Here is a 14,274-nt window from a genome sequence, read left to right on the forward strand (position 1 = left end):
GCTTGCTATGTTTTTATTATACAGAATAACAGCATATCTTTTTTACCAAACACACCCTTGATTCTGCTTACCTTTTGAAATACCTGCAGTACACTCAATACAATAATTTCTACAAAAAGTGCAGAAACTGTGCAAGGCAATCTAATAACATTACCGTCATTCGGTCATACTGTAACCAAAAAGGGAGTCGGAGATGTGTAATTATTAATAAAGTGTTGTGGCTCAGGAGCACGTGCTCTATATAGAAATGCATTTGATGCTAATTAGTTTCTCTCCAGCTATAACACTTTCACTCTCATGAGAGCAACCGTACAAGACTCAAAGCCAAAGTAATCATTAATTAATGATTTAAAATAGCTGATGAATATTAGTTTGCTCCTGAGTCATAATTTCTGACGAATTTTCCCAAGCTACACATAAGGGGTGATTTACATTTGGGAGTCTTCATTCTTTGGGAGATTTCTTTCCTGTAAAATCTTAGTCCAGGTGAAGATAGATTTTAGTTGCTTCCAAGAGGCCATATTTCTAGATATCCAGCCACAAGGACCCTAAAAATACTGCTGAAGTGAAATGCCTATTGTATCTCTTTGCCCTCCTGAAGGCACAGCTTTGTGACATAACAAAGGAAAGGTTTTTGGGAAAGGTTGCAAAATGTCACTGAGTAGAAATGAAAAAAAAATCAGCAGAAGAAATGTTCTTTGAAAGTATTTTCTGAGTAAAGAGGAAATCAAAGCACACAAAATAGCTCATATTTGTTGTGGTCCCTAAGACACACAGAGGTAACAATGTACACCTCCAGATCTCCATAGACACTTCCACAAAAATCATAATAAAAGTCTTCCTGTTGTATGAAACCTTTCCACAACAATTCAAGAGTTTATGAAACTTGCAACAAGTTACCTTTTGCACAAATACTGCGTATATTTCTGTTCAATACTGAATAAACACACAAATATCATTTGGAATCTTTCAACTATTGCTCTCTGAGGCAATATGATAAACTTTACCTGGATATATTTGTGTTCACCCAGTCCACCGGGTACTCTGACAAGTTCATTGTTGTTCAAATGGAGCTCTCTCAGATGAGGTACATTGTTAAGAGAGCCATTCTCAACTGAAGAGATACTGTTGAAACTGAGACCCAATCTAGAAAATAAAAACAAACAAAAACAATAAACCAAAACAAACAAACAACCACCCCCCCAACAAACCAACAATAGAAACATGTTAAACTTGCCCTCATAACCATCTTCCTTGGGTTGATTCCTTCTCTACATTACTGTTGTAGAAGAGACCAGGCTAATTTTCAGAGCTAAATTCTGAGCTACAGTCACCATGGAGTTTAAAGAAATATATTCAAATAAGCTTGGCATCTCATGTGAGCAATCATAATTATCATTATATCATTCAACTTTATGCTTATGGTACTGCATACTCTCTGAAAGGCCTTTGAAAGACTTGAGTAATTTTACAAGGAAAATGAACAAACAAAAAGGACAAATATTAGACATCTACTAGAACTCAAGAACTCAAAAGAGAATGAGCAGTAGACCTACACCAAGCTCTTTCATGGAACATTTTACAGTTTAAAATACTTTAACACAGTCAGAAAAAATGTCCTGTTTCTCAAAGTTTAACTGTGCTTTAGGGTGCCTATGAGACTGTTGAGCTTGAGTTGATGTGATCCAGGTTGTCTGATCCTGTCCTATTATCTCTAAAGACTTAGATGTGTAAATGAAAGCTGGTTTTGGTAGCTTGTTTCTGTGGCACAAGGGGCATGCTGCCCTTAGATCATCCCATATGGTCTCCTGGAGCTCTCCCGTAGCTCCCTCCTTTCTTCATCTGTCTACTCTGTTATGTCCAATCCTTTTTGCTCCTTGTTCACCAATCTGTATTCTGCCTTACCTCTCAACTTTGCAAAAGAGGATTTCTGACTGTGCTTGGGTTACTTGCTTAAGCACAGAGCAGAGAGTGGTTTAAGACTTGGTGCCTGCTCTGAGCAGCTCCACATTTCTACACCATGATCAACAGATCCTGTTTCTCCATGCAGTACAGCCACAACAGAAGCAGCCCAAGGTTAGACATTTTTATATTGGCACTTGCTGCGTAAAACTTTATGTCTTCAGATGGACTTTCAACAATTTTGTCCATCTGATACTGCCTGTAGTGTTATCCAAGTGTGAATGTAAAGAGCAGAAAAACTGTCATCTGCAGGACAACTCACACACCCCACAACCCACACCTCCAATAAAGTAAATTACTCTCTACCTGAGTAGTTTATCATATTGTTTTGGTTTTGGAAGTTTTCTTCATAATTTCTCTGAAGAATGTTACATTCTATACTAAGCCTCTGTTATAAACAATAACTGCCTCATAGTTCTCTATCCCATAATTATGGTATTTTTATTTTTTCATTAAAATAAAGGAACAGACTTTTTTTTGAGCAGAGATAAGTCTGTGATCAAATATGAACATAAAACTAAGATGAAATGTCTTATTTTATAAGCTCTAGAAAATTGCTCTAAGCTTTATCATTTGGAATTGTCAGATCCAAAATATGGGTTACTGTATACTTTATTGCATTAAATTGCTGTCCAAGCCGCTATAAACAGTGATAAACTTAACTCCTATTGCTCAATAATCTCTATTTGATTTCTGTTTTCCGTCTTCATTATGACAAGCAGAATGGTTAAGATGAAGATCCATGAATTAGATCCAGTAATTTGACTAACAATCTGATTAACAGTCTTTTTGATCAAATACATTATTTTTATACTAAAGTTTTATATCATCAAAGTAAGTTGTAGTAAAGGCTCATTTTACTCTGTTAGCACGTTTTTGTGATGTGAACAAATTCACAAATAATTCCATATAAATGCTCTTTGGGAATTCTCCTTACATTTTCCTATGGTTAGAGAAACTTATTCAACAACATATTCACAGATTAATAGATTAAAATCAATCTGACAGTGATGCTTTTTCATTTTTTTTTTTTAATCATGTTCCTGGATCCATTGGAGACTTGCCTTTCTTGAGAAGCAACGAAACCACTGTTGAGAGCAGTTTTGGTTCACATGTGCTTTTTTTATCAGTTTGCAGGGCAAACTGTATGACCACGAAAACTGCATAAACCAAAGATGGACATAAAATTAAAGAAATATGATATAATTTAAAAGAAAAATCTAATTTTTCTCTTTATCTTTTTTCTTTTTGTTTGTTTTTTTTTGGTTGGTTGGTTGGTTGGATGGTTTGGTTTGTTTGTTTGTTTGTTTGTTTGTTTGTAAATCAAATAATTGTCTTGGACATACATCACTCATAGTTGATAACAGATGGAAAGTTTTGTTAGAAAAAAAAGTTTGTTTGTTTTTTTCATCAGTACACAAATCCTTCGAAGCTTTTCCTGCTAAGTTATGTACTTCATCATTGATGATATTGCTCATGAAGCCCAGACTGTTGTTCTCTAATTGTGATTGTATGACAATTACAATTTCAACTAATATTTTATGTGAGCAGATGAAACTAATTCATACTTTGCCAAGTTGGTGAGTCCAGACAGACTTTCAGCATCAATTTTGCTGATTTTGTTGCCATCAAGATGAAGTTCAGTAAGAGATGGGGGAAGGCCTGAAAATGAGAACATTATCAAATTGCTTTTGATTATACTGGATTATTATCATTTAAAAAAAGACTTGCATTATACTGAGGCTCTTTTACAGTTAAAAAAAGACTTTTACTAAACATGCTTAAGAACAATTCACTGAATGAAACAAAGAACTTTCACAATCAGGGAAAATTAAAACAGCTAGTAACAATTTATTTAGCATGAAATAAGACCAAGCTCCTAAGGTAATTATAGAACAGTTAACTCTTGAAAAATACCTCTTGAAATTCTTCCCAGATATGATTTCTAGCCTTCATGATTGTGTAAATGGGACATGCATAACAGTGTAAGAGAAAGAATTTTCATTTTAACCAGAGTATCCACATACATGAATGTACTAACATTTAGCACCCAGGTATTTAACAAGTAACAGCAGTAGAAAATGCAATTGTACAGATGAGGTAAAATAATTTTTTTTTTTTTTTTAGTTAGGGTACATACTAGTTTACAGATTCTGTTTTTCAGGGGAAAAAAAGGAAACATATTTTACCTATCTGAGGACCCTCAAAGGAATATCCAAAACAGAAAATGTGGGAAGAAAAAAATAACAACCAGTTTAAACTTTCAAAAACTTTTCAGCCATTCCAAAATGATCTGTTGGCTGAAGTACGAATAAGTTGAACCTAATTTGTTCTGGATTGCAACCATTCTGGTTTGTTTGATTTATTTTTAATAATTCACAATGAAGTTGTTCTTATGTCATAGCAATTTGCAATTAAGCACTTTTAAAAATAGCAGAGGTTGCTATTTTGCATAGGGAAAATATTTTTGACTTCAAACCCACAGACTTGTGGAGGACTGATTTTATGCTTTTAGAATTTCAGGTAATTCTACATGAGTTCACATCTGCTTAATGTTGATCAGGTTCAACAATCAGGGTTGGAGGTTAAAACATTCTTCCACTTTATATTTCAGCTATGAGACAAGAAAAGCCAAATAACATAAAATGGCTTACTTTTTACAGTGCACCTGTTGTAGAGCTTCTCATAACAGAGAGACAAAATTTTCCAAACTACTAAGTAGAGTCAACTGATCAAAAAACATAGTCAAGTAATAAATACTGTAAGGACTGGTTCAAAAAGCTTTTTTTTCAAAAAGTTTTTTTTTTTTTCCCCAACTGACTGGAAGTCACTATATTATACCTGTGTATATCTCGGAAATATTAATTGAATTTCTTACCTTTTGGGATGCTAGTAATGTTGGTGTCTGCAATACGAATGTAGGAGAGCCTCTTCATCCCCTGAAAAGCTCCGTTTTCAATGCCTGAACTCTTGATTGGATTGGTGCCTAGTTCTGCCAACAAAACATGGTCATAAGCTGTGATGCAGTGTAGATACCTATATTCTTCCAGTCAAAACTAATTTGGAGGTACTATTTATTGGAGTGTTTCTTGGCTTTCTAAATGAAATCACTGATTGAACTAAAAACAACATCTTTGAAAAATACTGAGTTGCTTTTTTATAATTTCTCATGATCATACCTAAGACAATCACTTGATTCAGTCCATTAAAGACAGTTTTCCTCAACTTGGAGATCTCATTCTCATGAGCCCGTATCTCCTGAAGAGACTTCGGCATATTTTCTGGGAGTTCCTTCAGGTTGTTCTTAGACAGGTATAGTCTTTCCAGTTTCTTCAGAGGAGCAAAAGCTAACGGGCTTATTTTGCTGATTTTGTTGTTAACAAGGATCAATGCCTGTGGAGTAATAATGAAGAAGATCTCAGATGATCACAAGGGAAATTACTTTAGAATTAAGCATTTAAAAATTTATATTATTTTCTAGTGCCTTTTGGCCAATTTAGTGAGTTGAAGAAAATGCAATGCAGTACTAAAGAAAAGAGATTATAAACTTTTGAAACAGTGAAAGATAAAAAGTCCTACAGAACAAACGCAAGTGTTGTTTCATTGCTGAGACCACATGCAGCTTCTGTTAGCATCCATAATTTATGCCCACAAATAAGTACAACCTTTCCATTTGAAAGCTGTAATGAACAAGACAGTCACAAGAGACCCAAATATTATCATTTTTGTTTGGGTTTTTTTTCTCATTTTGTTTATTCTGAGGGTATTTTTATGCCTTGCCCATCATCACACAGCCATTCTAACCAGTTTCTCCTGAATAAGAAATTCTATGACTCAATGCAGTGAAGGTACAGCCCAGCTTAATAAAAATATACATAACATCACCTCTTTCCTGTCAGTCTTATAAGACTGCACTTAATAGATTTCTATCTGGTAATAGCCTCATTTTTTGCAGAGATATAACCTTTTTTTTTTTTTTTTGGTTAGGGTTACTTTGTATGGAAGGGGAAAAATATGAAGCATCATGCTCCAAGTCCTGCAGTTGCAGATCGTGGACCATACCCACTTTGCCTTCCATGTAGGTGCCTAATCTAGTTCTCACCACTGTGATATCTAGACTCCAGGTAACTCTAAGCAAATGAGCTCTCTATACAGCTGAGGAACAAAGGCCTCCTTGAAAACTCTGTTGCTTGTAATAGGTGGCTCCACATGCCTCTGAAATTTTACGTTACTGCTGAGTCTCTTATTGATTAATCAACCATGACACAAAAAGGGAGGAGAAAGTCCCATTACTGTCAGAACATAACACACATAATGGAAGGTATTTGATACGATACATACTTGAATGAAATTTATCATTCCATCTGTTTGCTGTCTAAGTTTGTTATCTTACAAAGCTGCATGTTAGTTGCAGTGAATTAGGTAGAATGGGCCATGTAGACATAGATATAATATCTACTTTTATTTATTACTAGAGAACAGATACAGAGTATCTTTGTTCCCTTCCTCCATTATGCTCATTTCAGACACAGAAGAAAAAAGTTGCTGTGTATACTATAGTTAACATTGAGAGCATTTTAATACACTTTTAATATTTTCAGAATTACAATTTAGTCTGTTTCTTGGAGGAAAATGGAGCATTCAACTCATTCTACAATCAGTTAATTATTAAAACAGTGGCAAGGCTGTCAGCATCTGTGACAACACCTCTCTCTCATGTAAACTGAAAGAGAAGTGAGAAGATAGTTTTAAATGGTGCCTGATGAGTAGTTTTCCCCTAATATACTCCTCTTGCAGATCATCCTGAGCAAAGCAAGCAGTGTCTTCTGTACATGGTTTCATTGAGTACACGTAAAACGGAACATATCTCATTTTAATTTTATATGTTAGCTAGAAATAACACATATGCATCAGGAGGTAGAAGAGGTCACTCATAGTTCAGTAGAGTATTTCCCTAACAATAAGCCTCTCCCAAAATAAATATGTTGGTCAGTGGAAGCTCTGGCCCTAATTCTCTTTTATTTGAGACTGAGCTATAAGAACTGACATGAGAACATACAGGGTACTCATCGAGTGTGGTTTCCTGATTCATCATTGCCAGAATTGTGATACAGATGTAGATTCTGCCCACAATGAAATGCAGCTACCTGTACAGTATTAGGACATGGCAAACATCCCAGTTATTGAAAAGTGGTACAGTTTGAATTTTACAGATTAATCTCTTACATTGTTTTTATTGCAGTAATTGAATGTTCTACCTCTAATTAGATTCTTCTTTATTTTTCTTAATTTCATAATGGATTTCTTTTCCATAGATCTCTAAGTCTACATTTAATGAGTTTGGAGTCATCTGATGAGCACTTGAAATTTTTATTCTGCATCTTGCTTGGTACTGCTTAGTAATTTATTTCAGCTAAAAGCTGCCTTATCTTTCTTCTTTCTTTTTTCTTTGATTTAACTTTGTTATCTTTTAGATAAAAATCTTTGGGCTGTGATTATCACAACAGATGATCTAGTGTGAAATATTTCTTGATGGAAACAGGTGGGTATCCATTCAACTAGGCACTGCAATGTAAATATTCTCTTGAGTAGCTATGTTAAGAGGATGTTACATCTTTTCAGAGTAGAACTGATAGCCTTGACCAAACCCAGAAGTTATCTAGGTACCTAGGATTAATCTGTTCTGCTTTGCCAATTCTTTCTCCTGAATATGTTAACGTTATCTTGGGGAAACACACAGAACTGTTGTTTTATTCAAACACTCAGAGTGTCTCTCAGAAATGATGGTGTCTATCAAAAGCATGTTTAAAAATACTAATTTCACAGTGGGAACATGTGTATGGTAGTATAAGGTGGGAAGGTATCATAAGTCAAAGTTTTCAACTTTTTTGTACCAGAATATCATTTCCCACTTAGACCCTCCTCTGCAAATCCTTGCTCCCAGTATTTTAAACCTGCATTATTTTTCCACATTGTTGTGCAACTGCAAAGAAATAAAAATAAACCACACTAGAGTTTACAAGAAAAGTTTTACTATCTCCCAGAGCAACAGCAAATGATGAGGATAACACACCAGTATGGCACCTGGCAAGTCATAGCCCTGGATTCCCTTCCCACTTCACAATAACTCTATTATATGCAAGACTTAAAGAACTAAGTTACTAGGCTTGGAGCAATGCTGTTTACTTTCCTCAGAATGTGTCCCGTATGGTTTGCATGCAACAAAAGCTAAACCAAATCAAAATAAAATAAAATTAAAAACCCCGGGGATTTTAGAGGTCAATGAAAACAGGAACTACGGGAGGAAAAACCTAGGGAAAACATCTGCAGGCAGTGTTCCTGAGCAATGGATCTTAGGCAAAAACAGGTCATGTGGACTAGCTATCCTGAATAAGGACCAGATGGCATGATGGGACATTCTGTTCATCGTGTTAAAGAACATAACGAAAATTTTGTACACGACAAGGAGTATTTGGAGAGGAAAATAAGGGTAAACCTGAAAGTGCTCAAAATGCTGGACCCCTTGGTCACTTGCAATGCAGCTTGTATGAAATGATTTGGCAGAAATCTGACAGTCTAGAACAGAGAGTCACAAGAAATGACACTTTATTTGAAAATCTACCTTCTTCCACACTTCTGTTTTTAGTGGAGGAAAAAAATATTTAATTTAAAATAAATGTACTAAAAAAAAAAAAAAGAAGCACATCAACAATTCACAATAAAAAACACTGAGCACACAAAAGTACAGCTTTCAACATGACCTGATATGGATGCAAAGATACATAGCCATGAGTAAAAAAAAGAGAGAAGAAACAAAGAGAAAATAAAAAAGGCATAAATACATCAAGTATTAGTATATCACTTAGTCAGGCTTAGAATGTTCAGAGCAATTCCTCACGGATAAGAAAAAACTTAACTTCCATCTTCATTTTCCTGAGATAAAGCCTTTTTTCCTTTGTCATAACATAGGATGTAAACATTGCACAGTAAACACTAACATTTTTATAATATTGCACCACCTTATCATAACCTGCAATTAAAGTGGTGTTCAGAGAGGAAAAAGATCCAAGCTTTGCTCTGAAGATGACTTTCTTTTTAGCGAAACACCTCTGGTATTTCTGTAGTCAGGAAAAAAACAAAAATCACTGTGTGACAGGAATAGATGCTGGCTGTGTTGAAGTCAGTGGGAGTCTGGCCATTTAGCTGCCTTTGACATGATTTCTACCTCAAATATTTATTCCCAAAACAAAAAGGGGGATTCACAATTCAGGAAAATTTTGGAACCCTTGTTGGCATGCTTTTGTCAAAATATACCCTGACAAACTGCAGAGGGAGCATGCAGTAGTCATGTAGGAAGTAGTATAGGGTTTTTCTTCTCGAGGTTACTAAAACTTACAATTTTTGACCTGTCTAGGAGTGGAGAGAAGGGGATTTAATTTTTTTTTTTTTTTTTTGGTGTGTAATTTCATTATATTAGAATCTCAGGAGATTGTTCTGAGGGGTTTTAATCCCTCTTCATCTTAATTTAGAATGGTTTGAAGTGAGAGCCTTGCCAACATCAGAATTAAACTGTAAAATTAGCAGCAAACTCTTCTCAGCCGTACTATATAGTGAAACACCTGTTTTGCCAGCTGGGGATGGTATTCTTACCTAACCTATCAGTTTTTTAATGATGTATGCATCCTTGAGGTTTTAAACTGAAAACTCAATCCACTTACCCAATGGAATGTCTTTAATTTCCTGGGTTATGTGTTACATTTTTTCCTGGTTTTTATTACAGTTCTGCTAGGAACAGTTATGTCTTAAGAACTTTAAGCCCAGGAGCTAGGCATCTACATAAAAACAATAATAAAATTCATCCCTTTTGTTTGCCTTATGTTTTCACTTTTTAAGTCATATTCATAACCTGGACATACAGTCAAGGTTTTCTGCCAAATTATTAGGAACGTATGTACATTTAGGGAAAAAACAAACAACTAAATAACACAAACAGAAACAAACAAACAAAAATAATCCAGAACTTGACATTCTTCTCTAATTGTCCAAACCTAGGATCAAGAGGACAAAGCTAAGAAAGACAAGGAAAAAGGGATGACGTAGAAGCAATAGGGAAGAGATGAATGAACTGTGAAGGAAGAAGAAGACAAGGCCCTGAAACAACAACCTTTACAGTACAGAAACCTGTGGAAAGTAGTTTGATCACATACACAGTACCTTGTTGAATAATTTCACAAAGCCAATGAGCCCGCTGCGGATCTAGTTTGCCTGGCCTTTGAGCTCTCACTGGTAACTCTTGTGCAACATGACTTGCACAGATGATGAGGGAGAAGCTGGCTCTACATTTTCCTTTTTCTTTCAAACCTGTCCTTGTCTACTATGACAAGCATTTTTGTAGTTAATTGAATTTATCACAATTGACTTGATTACTTTATTGTTGTATTCTATAAAAAAATTAATTTTTTTCATAAACTTGGTACGCTGACTCTTCCCAGAATTTTAAGGACCTAAAAGTCTTCTGCCCTGTTTTTTTTCCTAACATGAGAAGATCTTTACCTGCTGCACAGGAAAAATATTTTGTGTGCATGTGGTATGTTGCATGCTTGTTTCAGTGGAAAATCTCATCGTGTGTTAACCATAATGCAAAGGAGAGTCTGAGGAAATGAAAACTCTCTAAGGGAGTACTGTATTTCAGAAAGATTAACAATTTTTCCTCCTCAGAATATTTCTTAGAAACCTACAGCTGCACCAACTGGGGGGGAAAAAAAGTCAATTTTAAATATGTATCTCTCAGTCCTGCTAAGAATGTCTGTCATTGATAATAGGAGGAGTTGAGTTCAGAGGTAGAACCTGGACAGAGATATCTGTCCTTGTGTTTTTCACGGTATGACAGTGATTAATGATTCTTCATTCTGTGATTTACTGAGTGTTGTGTTTACTTAACTTCTCTTTATGCCTGGGAAAAGGGAACTGAACCTGTAATGATTCATCAGAAGACTGGATTATTCCATTAATTTTTTTTTATCTGCTAGGAGCTTTTCGATATCCCTGGAAGATGTCCTTAGACTTTTCTTCAGTTAAATAGTTTATTTTTTAATTTATTCATTTATTTAAAGAAAAGTTTAAAGTTCAAAAAGTTTAAAGTTTTTTTTGAAGAAAAAGATGTCATGAAACTTTTCTAATACAATACATTACTTTTCCACTTGCTATTACTACAAAGAATGTTTCATTTTCTTTGTCCATATGTTTAATGCTGATAATTCTTTAGTGTGGATATGGTTGCAACCTTAAGTTCCAAGCTTAAATCTTTTATCTCTTTGGTCTTTTCCTTCAGTTTAAATAAAATTGGTTTTAGCACTGTTGTATGTACCACCATGGCTTTGCATAGTCCTGCAAGCTTCAATTAAGTGATGATTTATTTGATTTCAGGCCAATAACACATTCATCTTCTTTCACTATACTAACACTGTGCCATTGAAAAATTCCTGTTGGAAAATCACGCAGTCACTATTCTGTTGTTTGTTCTCTTCTTATAGTGATCTAATACACAGTAGTTTCTTTTACCTCCTTTTCCAAGTGCCAGGCATTATGCTGGTTTGCTTTGGTTTTGCCACACAGTAGGCAACTCCACGTGTTGTTTGTGTAGACTCCTCCTCTACTCTGCATGAGGCCTTACTCATGTAGTATTTTGGATTCTTTACTGTGTCCATGGGTCAAAGTACTGAACCCTATCCAGAAATGTCAGTCTGCCTGGAAAATTCCAACAGTTTCATAGAAATAGAAGACTTTTTTCCTGGCTTTTCCAATAGCGTCTGTTTGATTTTTTTGCCACAGGTCTAAGTTATAAGCAAGTTTTTTACATAATATAAGTCAGCTCTCTGAAACCACAAAACTCAGTCCTCCACCCTTAAAAAAGACTCAAGTCCCCTAGTTAAAAAAAAATAAAATCTTGTCTGTCAATTTTAAATTGAGTAAAGTCTCACCGAGTTTTTTTAGTAAAACATTAATAGTTTAGCCACTTTTTCCTGGATAATTTAAAACTATAAAAATATTAAGCATAACTCTTGACTCTGGTGTTTCCTGGCAGGAATCCATTATTTGCAGGTAAATATTCCCTTAGTTGTATCCTTTTCTAATTGCTTGCCTTATTTCCACAGCTGCAAATTTTAGCTGCTCTTTTATCTACTCAGGAAAATTTTCAATACAAAGAATATTTTTGTAGATTCCAATTTCTCTTTCATCTCATTGTTGTGTACCTTACAGAGCATAAGCAGCTACATTTGTGCTGAAAGAGAATCCTTGGGCAAGTTATAGGCAAATCCTTTCTTTTCTTGTCAATTATTCTGGGGTTTAGTACTAGTTGAATCTTAGGTTCAACCCAACTTGTTCATGAAAACCTCTTCTAAAACTATTACAGCTGTGGTTTGTGATATCTATAGGTATTAGGAAGGTATTTAAAAGGATTATTCAAAAGGAATAAACTGCATATACTGTCCATTTTTTTCAAGACCTATGAAAATTGGGGTTTAAGGAATTGTTCCCTTAAGTGATCACTTTATGAAAAAGGTAAACTTCAGTTCCTGGTTTTAGATTTTGGAACAATAATATTGACAATTTTTGCAAATCTTCCTGTTTTAGTAAAATACGAGAAGGTTTAATAATATCTAAGAAATTTTTTAATTTTTGAACATCACACATCACAGCAAGTGTGACATTAACCCAAGCTATGTTTATCAGAAAATACAATTAAAAAGCATATACATCATAGAAAGATAGATAGATAGATAGATAATCACACACACATATCTCCTCAAAACAAAAGTTGCAATGGAGCTCTGCCAACAATGTTTTTGAGTTTTATTTCCTAAAAGCAACATTTCCCTTTCACTATCACTCTGAAGAATATTTAAGTCAAAGTTGAGCTAGCTATTCCCAGCTATTACACAGGAATATTCCTCCTGAGAGCAAAGATGGTGCTTAGTTACATGAATGTACCACGTGACTAAATTATTTTAGGGAGGAGATCATAGAGTCACAGAATCATAGAATCATAGAAAGGTTTCGGTTGGAAGGAGATCTTGAGAAAATCATTATTTGTTCTTGAGTAAATTCAGGAATATTGCAGTTTTGAAGGTTATTTGTCAAAAATTTTTTTAACGTTATCAGTTTTCTGTATGATTTCCAGTCATCCCTAAGCATGTACTGGGTACCTTTAGGAGTAAGCCAAACAAATAATTTCTTCCCTGAAGAGTTTCCTATTTAATTCATTATTAAATTTTATCTATTGCAATAAAAGGAAAGAAAGAAAGAAAAGAAAGAAAAGAAAGAAAAGAAAGAAAAGGAAGAAAAGAAAGAAAAAAAAGAGAAGAAAGGAAAGAAATGAAGGAAGGAAGAAAGAAAGAAAGAAAGAAAAAGAAAGAAAGAAAGAAAGAAAGAAAAAGAAAGAAAGAAAGAAAGAAAGAAAATCCCTTAGATTTAACTTCAGTGAGATAAAATAGTTCACAATGGCTTAACTCACAGCAGGATGTGTAACAGACTTGAGCTGAATGCCAAGTGGGTAGGAATCAAAATCATTGGGAGCATTGATTTTCACATGCAATACCATGCTCTGACTCATTCAATGCAGTGTCATGAGGAAGGATTGCTAAAAGATTTATTTCACTGATAAGACTTTTGTCTTTTTTAGCACCTTGTAGATAATCTTCACTGAAAACACAGGACTTCTCTCCAAGGTGGAAAAAAAAAACAAAAAAAAAAGGGAAGGAATTAAGGTGTCAAATCTGCTCAGCAGCCAAGGAGAAAAATTGAAAAAAATCTGGGAAAAAGTCATCTCATTTTCAAACCTAGCCTAATGAAATGTGATGTAGAAGCATTTTGTTGACTTTAGGGGTTATCTATGTAACTAGATCAAGTATAGACACCCATGCTAAAATTAGATGACATGAACCTCATCATGATTGAGTCATGCAGATCCCTTCTCTATGGACAGACTGGCACTGTGCCTATTCCCAGAAATTTTTTAAAAATTATCTTCTTGCTGTTGCATTGAAACAAAAATTTAAGAGGAACTTCAGAAGAAATTAAAAAGGTAAATGTTTGTAGGAACTTCTTTTCCCAAGTATGAGTGGCTGAATGCAGATTCTGGTTGGAAACATTGCTTATTTGGTTGATGGTATTGGCACCAGTAATGGATAAAAAGTGGGAATTAGCTTCCTGTTTGTGAAAGAATAGCATAGCATAGCATAGCATAGCATGAATAGCATAGCATGAATAGAATAGAATAGAATAGAATAGAATAGAATAGAATAGAATAGA

The 14,274-nt window shown here is 34.7% G+C and overlaps 1 protein-coding gene across 1 annotated transcript in view; it reads right to left on the bottom strand.

The window, feature by feature from the left end:
* Positions 1 to 14,274, bottom strand: part of DCN (decorin) — a 37,533-nt gene that overhangs the window by 1,622 nt on the left and 21,637 nt on the right. Inside the window, exons 4-7 of the mRNA XM_027679860.1 lie at positions 5,142 to 5,355; positions 4,841 to 4,954; positions 3,531 to 3,624; positions 1,008 to 1,146 (exon numbers count right to left, since the gene is read on the bottom strand). Coding sequence (XP_027535661.1) covers positions 1,008 to 1,146; positions 3,531 to 3,624; positions 4,841 to 4,954; positions 5,142 to 5,355 — 561 coding nt within the window. The remainder of the gene's footprint in view (positions 1 to 1,007; positions 1,147 to 3,530; positions 3,625 to 4,840; positions 4,955 to 5,141; positions 5,356 to 14,274) is intronic.

Source organism: Neopelma chrysocephalum, unplaced genomic scaffold (assembly GCF_003984885.1).
Source record: "Neopelma chrysocephalum unplaced genomic scaffold, ASM398488v2 Primary Assembly neopelma1_59, whole genome shotgun sequence".
In the NCBI taxonomy this organism is placed as follows: domain Eukaryota; kingdom Metazoa; phylum Chordata; class Aves; order Passeriformes; family Pipridae; genus Neopelma; species Neopelma chrysocephalum.